Source organism: Phacochoerus africanus, chromosome 8 (genome assembly GCF_016906955.1).
Source record: "Phacochoerus africanus isolate WHEZ1 chromosome 8, ROS_Pafr_v1, whole genome shotgun sequence".
In the NCBI taxonomy this organism is placed as follows: domain Eukaryota; kingdom Metazoa; phylum Chordata; class Mammalia; order Artiodactyla; family Suidae; genus Phacochoerus; species Phacochoerus africanus.
Window position 1 is genome coordinate 80,513,084 of NC_062551.1, and position 13,462 is coordinate 80,526,545.

Genomic DNA, 13,462 nt, shown 5'->3' on the forward strand with positions numbered 1-13,462 from the left:
GTTGTTGTATAAGTTATATACACTGTATGTTTATGTAGTACCATATAGTATATGTAGCAATATATTTTACTTGGAATATATAGTAAAGCATTTCTAATGTTTCTGCCAGAAAAGGAGAATGCCTTGCTTTCTTTTCTCTTATCATTGTAGTCTGCTTAATTTCTTCTCACTGCTTGCCAGCATTGAATTATGAGAACTAATGGATGGTACCATTGATGAGATCATGTGGTAGTTATTCTTCGTGTTCACTATTGTAATCTTAAAAGAAGGCATGTGATTGTGTTTTTCACTCTATATCCTCTTTTCCTTTCTTGTTAGTGTATTTTTCTTTACCCTGGTTCTTTAGATTTAAAATTTATTGTATACTATCAAGGATGTTTCAGCTTTTGAGCAAATTGACATTTTGTGTTTTTTTTTTTTTTTTTTTAAAGGAAGTGAGCTCAGTCTGCACATGGGGCAAAGTTATACAGAGGTTCTTCAGGCAAAAAAGGAGCTTGAGGCATAATCATTATCACTACTTTTGTATTCCTTTGCACTTTTCCCAGAAGTCCTTTGCTTTTCTTTGCTAGGTGTGGAGGGTGCAGCTTTCCAGAGTAGACTTCCTCATGACCGAATGACTTCTCAAGAAGCAGCCTGTTTTCCAGATATTATCAGTGGACCACAGCAGACTCAGAAGGTTTTTCTATTCATTAGAAACCGCACAGTAAGTTTCCATGTCACCTTTTTTCCACCTAGATTTTTATGTAGAATATGGGGGGAAAGTAGAAAGAGAGGAAAGAATTTTTAAATTATCTATAATACTGTTATTCAGAGATAACCACTGTTAGAAAGTAGTTGTTTTTTTCCTTTGGGTATTTTTAAAAATATATATTTAATTTTTATTTTTACAAAATTGAAATCCTACTTCCATGCATTCTTTGATCCTTTTCATTCCTCATAACCTCATAAATACATGATAAGAATTTTAAAACTTTTTTTCCCCCTCTGTGCCTGCAGCATGAAGTTCCTGGTCCAGGGGTCAACCACAGCAGCAGCCTGAACCACATCCGTAACAACGCCAGATCCTTAATCTGCTGAGCTACCAGGAAACTCCTAAACGTTAAAAAAAAAAAAAACGCTTTAAATCCAGCATTGCCACAGCTAGGCATAGGTCAGCAGCTGCATCTTGGATTCAATCCCTGGCCCAGAAACGTCTATATGCAGTGGGTACAGCCATAAAATTAAGAAAACAAAACAAAACCTTAAAAAAAATAATCACTTTGTCTTTCTTCTTAGGATAAGAGGAAACCTTATTCTGACTGCTCATCTGGTTAAATGATCTGACAGTTGGGTCAGACTTTTAATTGTTGGGCATTTAAATGTCCATTTTTGCCTAATTTTAATGAAGCTCTGAATAGTTTTATGCATTCTTAACTCTATCTCTGGTTATTATCTCCTTATGATAGAGTTCAAGAAGGAAAACCACCTTGTCAGAAAGTAGAAACACTTTTTAAGATTTGATACCTGTTGTCAGATTGCTTCCCAGAGAGGCTGATAGAATTGACACCCTTATTACCCTGCCCTATTTTTGTGATTAAAACAATGATAATATAATCTGTGCTGCTGTAATAGGCCAAATCCATTTCATTTATTTTCCATTTCTTGATTACTTAGACTGATTGCTTTTTCATATTTATTAGTCATTTGCATTTCTTCTGTGAATTTTTCTTTCACGTCCTTTATTCATCAGACATTCTCTAACTATAGAGTAGAGGAAGACAGAACGCTATTCAGGACATATTCATTGTACTCTGGAATGATACAGAGGAGAAGAAATTTATATTGTAATCTCATCTATTTTGGAAATAGCTTATAGATGTCTTTTTAGCCACCAGTAATATCTTTATTTTGACCATTAGATTGCAAAACTACTGCTAAATTTGGATTGTTAAATGCCATTTAGCTGTAGTACAGAATAAAGGTTCTTGGAGCTCCCATTGTGGCTCAGTGATAACGAAGCTGACTAGTATACATGAGGATGTGGGCTCGATCCCTGGCCTCACTCAGTGTCGCTGCAAGCTGCAGTGTACATCACAGATGCAGCTCGGATCCCATGTTGCTATGGCTGTGGTGTAGGCCAGCAGCTGCAGCTCTGAATCGACCCCTATGGAAACTTCCATATGCTGCAGGTGTGACCCTAAAAAGCCGAAGAGGGGAAAAAAAAAACAGAATAAGGAGTCTTTGGTTGGAAAGTGCGGAATACACCCATGGCATTTGGAAATTCCTGGGCCAGGGATCAAACCCTTGCCACAGCAGCTACTCAAGCTGCACCATAAGGGGACTCCTAAAAGTTCTTTTTTCATGAAGAAAAATGGGGTGATTTCTTTTAAAGTGAATGGAAAATTCTTAATGTGTATTTTTGAGACTGATTTTTCTTTTAATGGAATCAGCTTCTGTGCATAGCATGTCACCATTTTTCTAAGTGGATTTCAGACAAAACTGTCATTTGTTTCACTTTTTACTTGTATTTGAGTGGTAGATTTATAGTGATCTCTGTTTTCTCTGATTTTTGAAGAATTTTGTTAGCTCATTGTTTTGTTTTGGTTTGGTTTGGTTGGTTGGTTGGTTGGTTTTGGCTGTGCCCAAGCCATGTGAAGCTCCAGGGCCAGGGATCAAACCTGCACCACAGCAGCAAACCAAGCCACTGCAGTGACAACACCAGATCCCTAACTCAGTGTGCCACAAGAGAAGTCCCAGTTCTTTCATCTTAAGCTGCATCTTTCTTTCTCCCCTGTTCTGTCCTGCTAGGAGCCCTCTTCTACACACTTGGCTTCAATTACCGCCAATAAGCAAGCAGTTCTAAATGTTAACTCTCCTTTGAACCCCAGCTGTATATCTAGATGCCAGTCTTTTACCTCTTCTTGCCTTGAAACTAAACTCATTATCTCTTTTTTCAGTGTCCCTCATTCAGTGAATGGTATATCAACTCGTTTAGTTGTGCAAGCCAAAAACTGAGGAGTTATCTTTTGCACCTTTTCCCCCTACAAACCTGGGTTAGATTTTGTTATCTAACCCAGGTTTAAATCCTGTTGCCCCCCCCCCAACTATATGATCATGGCAAGTTTCTAGGTATTTTTGGTTTTTTAGATTAAATATCTCTTACCTTCTTCAGTAAGTCACTCCTTTGACATGGTTTTGTGTTTCATTAGTTTCTTTGTCAGGAATACAACCCTTACTGTTTCAGTGAAAGGAAAGCCCATATTTGAGACCTTAAAGTTAAAAAGGTTAAAGTGATCAAATGGTATATATGTCTTACTTGTATGTAATACAATTCTATCATTTAAATACAGTTGCAGTTATGGTTGGATAATCCAAAGATTCAGCTGACATTTGAGGCTACTGTCCAACAATTAGAAGCACCTTACAACAGTAAGTAGTGTGTTCACTAGGACTGGTTTTGGACTGGATTGTGAAAATTGATAACTTCCTTCCAGACACTCCTTGATAATGAATTTTCATACATATTTTCATCTTATTTCACCTTGTGCTGTGCAAAAATGAGCATTGTAGAAAAACTTTTGTGTATTTGTAATTGTTTTTCTGATATTTTAAATTGTATTGACAGGTAAGTGAGTTCAGGAGATTGTTAATTTCTCCAGACCTGTGTTCCAGGTTTAATCCACAGAGTACTTTCGTGGCATTTGGTTGGTTGGCTGGCTTTCTTATTTCCTACTTGCCACCAACAAAGTCTTGTAAAGTTTTTTTCAAAGGAAATGAACTTTTAAAGGGGTTGGTTTTATCCTTCATTTTATGTGTAACGGCATGTCATTCTTAAAAATTCTTAATTTTGTGCTTCCATTTCGGACTACTGTGCAGACTAATCAGTTCTAAGAATCACTTTTCTGAAGCCATCATGTAACTTGAAGTTTATGGAGAAGATGGATAGAATAACTTCATGATGGAGAAATAGAAGAATAGTTTTCTGTTTAAAGTGCTAAAAATATAAACTTGTTTTTAAATTCATTTATTCTGTAGGTGATACTGTGCTTGTCCACCGAGTTCACAGTTATTTGGAGCGTCATGGTCTTATCAACTTCGGCATCTATAAGAGGATAAAGCCTCTCCCAAGTAAGGATCTGGCAGTGAATTTCATGGTTTTAATTAGATTCCAGGAGGCTTAGCTAATTTTTTTGGTCGTCTTTTTAGGGCCACACCTGCAGCATACGGAACTTCCCGGGCTAGGGCCTGAATCAGAGCTGCAGTTCCTGACCTGTACCACAGCCACAGCATCACTGGATTCCAGCCACATCTGTGACCTATGCCACACCTTTACCCACTGAGCGAGGACAAGATTGGAACTCTCACCCTTATGGATACTAGTCATCTTCTTTAACCTGAACCCACAACAGAAACACCTAACATTTTATCTTGATTTCCAAATCTGTATTTAAAGTGAAAATATTCCCAAGTTTATCTTCTTATAAGTCAGATTTAAAGTAAAATCTCTTCATAAATGTGAATTTTCTGTAATTTCTGGTGTGATAAATACTTGGTAAATGATACTGAATTTCTACTTTAAGAAAAATCAATTAATTTTTTAAAAAAGCTACCTGAATCAGGCGTGGCCCTAAAGAAAAAAAGAAAAATCAATTTTTAAAATTTTGTTAAAGAAAAAAGTGAAAAGTCGTTTATGAAAGCAGGAGGGTTTTTTTTTTTTTTTCCCCGTTGACCTGTTCTTTATACTACTAAAGTTTTCATTTTTATTTTTTTTTTAAATGCTGTTTACCCCTTTCATGGTGTCTGGATAATGTCTGCCAGGAAGCTGAAGATAGGGTATTTTGAGAATTAATCTGTCTGTTTATTTATGATACATTTATTTATTTATTTATTTATTTTATCTTTTGGTCCTTTTAGGGCCACACCCGTGACATATGGAGGTTCCCGGGCTAGGGGTCTAATTGGAGCTGTAGTTGCTGGCCTATGCCAGGGCCACAGCAATGCCAGATCCAAGCCATGTCTGTGACCTATAACACAGCTTACGGCAATGCCGGATCCTTAACCCACTGAATGAGGCCAAGGATGTTCATTTATAAATTTTTAACATTGAATTAAAATATATAGTTTCAGGAGTTCCCGTCGTGGCTCAGTGGAAACAAATCTGACTAACATCCACGAGGACACCAGTTTGATCCCTGGCCTTGCTCAGCGGGTTAAGGATCCAGCGTTGCCGTGAGCTGTGTTGTAGGTCACAGACTCGGCTCGGATCTGGCGTGGCTGTGGCTATGGTATAGGCCAGTAGCTGCAGCTCCAATTCGACCCCAAGCCTGGCAACCTCGATAGGTCATGGGTGCAGCCCTAAAGACAAAAATACAAATAAATAATAAAAGAAAATAAAATATATAGTTTCAGATATTTGCTAATTCAAATAGTTTTCATATTTTGAAAATAACTGTCTGGATAGTTTACCTTGTAAGGCATGATAACATATTGAGAACCTAGAGGTTTTCTTGATAAAAATGATAAAAACTCTTAAACCTACAACAAAGTATTTTAATTTTTGTTTTTTTTTTTTTGCTTTTAGCTAAAAAGACAGGAAAGGTTATCATTATAGGTTCTGGGGTCTCAGGCTTGGCAGCAGCTCGTCAGTTACAAAGTTTCGGAATGGATGTCACACTTCTAGAAGCCAGGGTAAGAATTTTATTTGGGGTTTAGAAACCTGACCTAATGGAAATATGGTAAGCGAATTATCTACTGCAAATTGAGTCATGCAAATTGAGTCATACAAATTGAATTAAACCAAACTGATTTATGTAATACTCAAAGTATTTTGGATAGTGTTAACTACATTGGATTAAGCGTTCTTGACAGTAAAACTTGAAAAGTGCTCAGGAAGTATTTGGAGTTTATAAATAGTCCATATAGCCCTTTGGTAGATTTTCAGATCATTGTTTCTTGCGGTTAACTTACAATTTGGGGGCCTTCTTGGACATTCCTTTACAGGAGGTAGTTATTTTTAGTGGTACGACAGTGAATTGTATTCCGTTTGATAAAGAGGGAAAGGAGTTGCTTCTCAGGCAGTAGCCATCTTTTACAGCCTGGTGAAGCCAAGATACTGGCTCCTAATCAGTCCTAGAGAAAAATGGAAACTGAAGGAGGACAGGCTGATTGCACAGAGTGGGGGAAAAAAAAAAAGAATATCCCATTAGGATGTTCCTATTTGAATTGGTTTCATGAATTTTTTTTTTTTTTGGTCTTTTTTTTTTGCTATTTTGTGGGCCGCTCTCGCGGCATATGGAGGTTCCCAGGCTAGGGGTCCAATCGGAGCTATAGCTGCCAGCCTATGCCAGAGCCACAGCAACGCAGGATCCGAGCCGCGTCTGCGACCTACACCACAGCTCACAGCAACGCCGGATCGTTAACCCACTGAGCAAGGGCAGGGATCGAACCCGCAACCTCATGGTTCCTAGTCGGATTCGTTAACCACTGTGCCACGACGGGAACTCCCCTCATGAATAATTTTTGAGATTAAATTATCTTCCAGTGGTTTAAAGACCTTCCTAGATGCCTACCATTTCAAAACAAAACAAAAAAACCCTTCTTAGTGTTAGATTTAAACAATCTAAAATTTTGTAAAAGCTTTCAAAATGTTTTGTGCAATGCAGTCTAAATTGCTTTTTACAAATTTCTATCTTTTAAAGGTTCTTTTCATATAGAGTATGGGGGAAATTTTTGAAGCATTCCTGACAGTTTTACTAAAAAAAATTTTTGTTAATTCAGAAAACATTTATATACCCTCCGTGTCCTATGTACTAAGAATACAGTAAGGAATAATATGGGATCATTAATATTCCTACCCATGTGTACAGGTTTTTGTTTTGCTGTTTTTTCAGTTGTTTGTTTGGAGGTTACAGGGTACTCTCATGTAATCCATGACTGAAATATCATGCAGCTCAATAAGATTTCCCTATACTTGAAAATTCCTAGTCAGCAAAGATATACTTGGGCCCATTTAGAAATGAGAGATATTGGAGTTCCCGTCGTGGCGCAGTGGTTAACGAATCCAACTAGGAACCATGAGGTTTCGGGTTCAGTCCCTGCACTTGCTCAGTGGGTTAAGGATGCGGCGTTTCCGTGAGCTGTGGTGTAGGTTGCAGGCAAGGCTCGGATCCCGCGTTGCTGTGGCTCAGGCGTAGGCTAGAGACTACAGCTCTGATTAGACCCCTAGCCTGGGAGCCTCCATATGCCGCAGGAGCGGCCCAAGAAATAGCAAAAAGACAAAAAAAAAAAAAAAAGAAATGAGAGATGTTGTCAGAAGTTCATGCTCGGTAGACACTCTGCCCCTGGGCACAGGGCTGCACTGGAAAGTCATTTGTCAGAAAAGTCATCTAAGCAATCATTCACTGCTGACTTTGACACTGAGGGAACAGGAGTCAGAACCTGATGGTGGAAAGATGGGCTTTAGTGTAGGAATTTATGAACAGATATTCCCTGTGTGAGTGGCCTTTGCTCAGCCTGTACAGTAAGTGTTATTGGGTACACTGGGGTAAAGAGCTAATAGTACCTGTAACTAAATGTGGTGGTCATATTGTTTCCTACCTCACATCACTTAATTCTGTACCTTTTATACCTCATTCATTACCTACCACTCCCTCAAATAGTTAAACCTCATTTGCCCTTTGTGGCCATATGTACTCCTTGTAAACTCTTAACTGCACCTTTCTTTTTGAATTATAAAAGAGCCCTGAGGTGTGGCCTTTCCAGGTTCTTATGGTTAAAGTAGAATTGATGACTTCAGCCATTTAATTTCTGAAAAACAGGATCGTGTGGGTGGAAGAGTTGCCACTTTTCGCAAAGGAAACTATGTAGCTGATCTTGGAGCCATGGTAGTAACAGGGCTTGGTAAGTAGTTCTTAGTTTTATGCTATAATACAAGGTCTGAGACTCGTGAAATTGTTTAATATCATTTTTATTTTTTATTTTATTTTTGCTTTTTAGGGCTGCACCCGTGGCATATTGAGGTTCTCAGGCCTGGGGCCAAATCAGAGCTACAGCTGCTGGCCTACGCCACAGCTGCAGCAACGCCAGATCTGAGCTGGGTCTGCAACCCACACCACAGTTTACAGCAACACTGAATCCTTAATCCACTGAGCGAGGCCAGGGATTGAACTCACAACCTAATGGTTCCTAGTCGGACTTGTTTCAGCTGTGCCGTGACGGGAACTCCTGATCTCATATTTTAAAATTGTAGGTGCAGTTTTAAAATATATTGGTTAGGATACTCTTCTTACTGTTGGAGGTGAATTGACAAATAGTCTTCCTCAAAAGATTATACACATATCAATATGTGTATAATTTTAAATGTACCTAGATTTTTTACCTGGCAGATCCAATTCTGGGAAGTTATCCTAAGTAAATAGACAAGTGGATCATGCTGTGTTCAAAACATTTTCAATGTGGCATAGCAGAATATTAGAAACCACAGATTTGAAGATACAGTGAGAGCCGTAGCTACTAAAATTTATGTAGCTCCATGTTAACATGAAATTTTTGTCCACAATTTATTGCTAAGCCAAAAAAAGATTACAAAACAATACACATGGAGTTCCTGTTGTGGCTCAGCAGGTTAAGAATCCATCCATGAAGATGTCAGTTAGGTCCCTGGCCTCGCTCATTGGGTTAAGATCTGGTGTTGGCCATGAGCTGTGGTGTAGGTTGCAAGATGTGGTTTAAGTCGAAGGTGCAGGCCAGCAGCTACAGCTCTAATTCAACCCCAGCCCTGGAGCTTCCATTATGGACTTTTTTTTTTTTTTAATTACTCAAATGAATTTATCACCATTATGGATCTTTTGTATGTATATGTCTGTAATGTTATGTACATAAAATCTAGAAGGATCTATAATGTTAACTAATTTGTAGTAATAGATGATTTTTTGCTTTCTTATTTATGCTTATCTTTACATGCTTATTTTACTTTGGACATTTTTTTGGTATATAATTCACATACCCTAAACTTTGATATTTTAATATGAGTAAAAATATTTTTGCTTGAGTTTTTTTGTTCTCTTTTCATGGATATGTTGAATTTAATTGTTCGAGTTTTTTCTAGGAGGGAATCCCATGGCTGTGGTCAGCAAACAAGTAAATATGGAACTGGCCAAGATCAAGCAAAAATGCCCACTTTATGAAGCTAATGGACAAGCTGTAAGTTGAGGACATACAGAACTTTTCATAATTTCTTTGGTTCAGTTAAAAACAATTTTGGGGAAATATGTGGATGAATATTCACACATATAAATATTACTGAGGGTAGACATGATGTGACATTATTCTGATTGTTTCTTAACTCTGAGCTGTATAGAAAGGGATGACTATTTAGACTGTTATCTTTAAATATTTAATGAAGGCAGGTTAACTAGACAGTTAATCTTTTTATTTGGCCATGGCAGCCTGTTCCAAGAGACCTGTGGAATTGACACCTGATTCCTCATTTCTTTGTTTTGTGCCTCCCATCATGTGCTTTGGCTTCATGTGTTCTTCATAATTTCAGTTTTATGTTTATAGGCTCAAATTTTGGATGGGCTAATAGCAAAATGGTAGCACTAAACCAGATGCTTACGTAGGTTAAAGAATTTGTTGATTAGAAGCATAGGAGCTTCTTATATTTAGTATGGCAATAGCATGAAGTGATGTTCAGTGTGGGATAGTGAGTGTTTTCACAACTGTGTGATAGGCTTAGACTATGTGAGTCAGTCCTAATCTCTAAGGGTGAGTGAAATTCAGAAGTTTGTATCAGGGAGTTCCCCTCGTGGCTCAGCGGGAGCAAATCTGACTAGCATCCATGAAGACCCAGGTTCAATGCCTGGTCTCACTCAGTGGGTTAAGGATTCGGTGTTGTTGAAAGCTGTGGTGTAGGTCACAGACATGGTTTGGATCCTGCGTGGCTGTGGCTCTGGTGTAGGCTGGCAGCAACAGCCCTAATTCCACCCCTAGCCTGGGAACCTCCATGTGCCTTGGGTGCGGCCCTCAAAAGACGAAAAAAAAAAGTTTGTATTCAGAGGTTTTACCAACTCCCCTGTTAGTGAGTGAGGGAGTCTTACATTCTTAGTATATATACACATTATCTTCTTTATATTTAAGGAAAGGAAGTTTTAACTACTGTTACTAAAAGTGGTAAAAGATTCCAACTCTTGAATTTTGTGTGATAGTTGCCATGGTGCATCCTTGCCTTTTCCTGTCTACCTTTAGGGTGTATGGGGTTCATATCAGAAGTACAGACTTTCAGGGAACACTTTGGTTCCCATCCCCATCATTCTGGATCCAAATTTCCTCCCGGGGCTTTTTTGGGGGAAAGGGAAAGGGGGCAGCCTTCTGGCAGAATAAAATAGGAAAAGATGAAGTAGAGGTTAACGCAACAATTCTATAAACTTCTATTACTCTGCAAAGATCTATAAAACATATAGGGGAGTTCCCCTCGTGGCGCAACGGAAACAAATCCAACTAGGAACCATGAAGTTTCGGGTTCAATCCCTGGCCTTGCTCAGTGGGTTAAGGATCCGGCGTTGCCTTGAGCTGTGGTGTAGGTCGCAGACACGGCTCAGATCTGGCGTTGCTATGGCTCTGGCGTAGGCCGGTGGCTATAGCTCCAATTAGACCCCTAGCCTGGGAACCTCCATATGCCACAGGTAAGGTCCTAAAAAGACAAAAGACAAAAAAAGAAAAAAAAAAGATATCAAATATATAGAGATGAATAAGACAGTGCCTGCCATATAATACCCACTGTCTGGTGGGACTTGTACACAAATAATATCTTTTTCCAACTTTTTATTATGGAAATTTTCAGACATTGCAAAAGTAGAAAGAGTACTATGATGGACTCCCATTTTTCCAGTCTCGTTTCATCTGTCCAGTCCTGTTGCGAGCAGGGGAAGTGACATGACCAGATAGATGTTTTAGGTAGATAGGCAGTAATGTAGAGAATTGAATTGAGGAAGCAGGATCTTTGAAGTAGGTGTTACGTTAGTCCTCAGAAAGTAATGGAGTCCAAATTAAAGATTATCACTGATCTTGGAGACACTCTTTTGTTCTTCAGACTTTCCTGATGTAGAGCAGGTTCATTTAGTCTTTCTGACAGTAAAAAAGTGAGGTTTATTTCCTAGTGGAGTTAATCCAGAGAAGTTGTCTTCTTTCTTGGTATTAGATAAGCTTTAACACCTTTTTTAAAACATTTGTTTCTAAATAATATACCAGTATTCGCTCAAGTATGGCCTGCAACCAGCTGCCAGTCCATGAACTGTTGGTTACTAGTGTGAGATGAGCCTTGTGCCAGAATGTAAATAAACTACATCATTAACCACACCAGTCAGTTCAGATGAGGACTTGCTGTAGCAAGACTTTTTCCATTGAAGGAAGTAATGCATTAGTTTACATTCTGGCATAAGCTTCTCATTTCACTGGGACCAGCCCTTTGAGTAGTAAACAGTTGTCAAGCTAATGGGTGGTTTTCAGGATTTTGTTGTCATTCAACTCTGATCTTTATAAGATTTTTTCTAAGTTGGTTTGTTTGTATTTGGTGCAAATGGGTAAAGAGGATTCTTTAAGCAGTCTCAATTTTGGGAAGAAATTCTTTGCAGCTTTGAGTTTTGATTGCCTTAAATTAATCAAACATAATAAGACATGTTATTGTTTCTATATCTTGCTGTCCCCAGTAATCTAGCTTAGAGTAAGAGTGGACAACTCTTGACCAATAGACTGGCTTCTGGCTTGTAGGACAAGTACTAGGAGCTTAGAGCTGATTAATTTATGCTTATAATCACAGATAACGGTTCATGGCTTTAGAAATCTAGGGAATAAATCAGTCAGTTGCTTCATTCTCACATTTTGCAGGGGAAGAATCTAAAGCTCAGGCATGTGTTTGCTGAGGTCTTTTTTTTTTGTTGTTGTTCATACACTTTTTTTTTTCATACACTTTTTTTTCTTTTTTTTCATGGGTTCATCCAGGGATTGAACCCATGCCACAGCAGTGACCCAAGCCACAGTGGCAATACCAGATCCTTAACCTACCATGCCACCAGAGAACTTCACCTGAAGTTGTTATTGTCAGTAAGTTATAGATCCAGGGTCCTTTGTCTGGTGTTCCAGCTTTAACGCCCACACTTGTTCTGTTCTGCCTGGCTGATAGTTTAGGGAAGTTGGGGGTTGGTGGGGAGTGTGCATTTCTTTCTTTCTTTCTTTTTTAGGATCACACCTGTGATATACTTAGGTTCCTAGGCTAGTGGTAGAGTCAGAGCTGTAGCCTCCTGCCTACACTACAGCCATAGGATCACCAGATCCAAGCCACATCTGCAACCTACACTGCATCTTGCAGCAATGTTGGATCCTTTAACCCACTGAGCGAGGCCAGGGATTGAACCCGCATCCTCATAGATACCAGTCAGGTTCTTAACCCACTGAACCACAACAGGAGCTCCTGGGAGTGTACAGTTCTAATTGCTAGTGTAGTTGCATCAGCTCAGTCTCTTTTTTTTTGATGGCTGCACGTACAGCTCATGGAAGTTCCCAGGCCAGGGATTGAATTTGACCTGCACCTTCAACCTACACTGCACCTATGGCAACACCATATCCTTAAACCCACTGCACCAGGCCAGGGATCAAACCTGCGCCTCCACAGTGACCTGAGCTGCTGCAGCCAAATTCTTAACCCACTGCAGCACAGTGGAAACTCCCTGAGTCTCCTCAAAGAGTTTTCTTTTTTTGTTTGTTTTTTTTGTTTTTGTTTTTGTTTTTTTGTTTGTTTTTATTTTTTGTTTTTTAGGGCCCTACTTGAGGCATATGGAGGTTCCCAGGGCTAAGGGTCCAATCGGAGTTGTAGCCGCCAGCCATAGCCACAGCAGTGCCAGATGTGAGCCGCGTCTGCAGCCTATACCACAGCTCATGGCAAGGCCAGATCCTTAACCCACTGAGTGTGGCCAAGGATTGAACCTGCATCCTCACGGATGCTAGTCGGGTTTGTTAACTGCTGAGCCATCATGGGAACTCCTCAAAGAGTTTTCTTTTAGTAGTTATTCTAAGGGGCAAGCAATGTCCGCCTAGAGTGACAGTATTCACTCAACCATTGATTTTTTTCTTTGGTAAGCTGTTGAACAAAATTGGATGTGTTCCTCCATCCTCTGTGGACAGCCTCTTTGGAAAAGAGGGTGATTGATGGTTCTGTTGTCAGTACATAGAAATTAATTCTGTCATCCTATATAAGGCCGGCTTAACTCAGATTATTATTACTACCTTTTGTAATATTGTCTTAAGGACATGTCACCATACTGAGCCATTTTGCTGCTATAGGAAAAAAAAATCACGTAGTAAGTGGTTTTTGTTTTGCTAAACTTGTTGTTCTTAGTCACAAGAATCCCTGAAAGAGTTTCCCTCTCTACTCTCTCTGGTCCTGCATTGGCAGCTAAGATGTTTGTTTTTGACAAGGGAAGCATATTTT

At 39.1% G+C, this 13,462-nt stretch overlaps 1 protein-coding gene across 2 annotated transcripts in view; it reads left to right on the plus strand.

Annotated features, from left to right (window-relative positions):
* The window catches only part of KDM1A (lysine demethylase 1A), a 67,343-nt gene that overhangs the window by 32,723 nt on the left and 21,158 nt on the right, over positions 1-13,462 (plus strand). For both annotated transcript variants that reach the window (XM_047792396.1, XM_047792397.1), the window contains 6 exons: positions 570-703; positions 3,330-3,408; positions 4,015-4,107; positions 5,561-5,667; positions 7,797-7,878; positions 9,086-9,180. In XM_047792396.1, the coding sequence (XP_047648352.1) occupies positions 570-703; positions 3,330-3,408; positions 4,015-4,107; positions 5,561-5,667; positions 7,797-7,878; positions 9,086-9,180 (590 nt within the window). The remainder of the gene's footprint in view (positions 1-569; positions 704-3,329; positions 3,409-4,014; positions 4,108-5,560; positions 5,668-7,796; positions 7,879-9,085; positions 9,181-13,462) is intronic.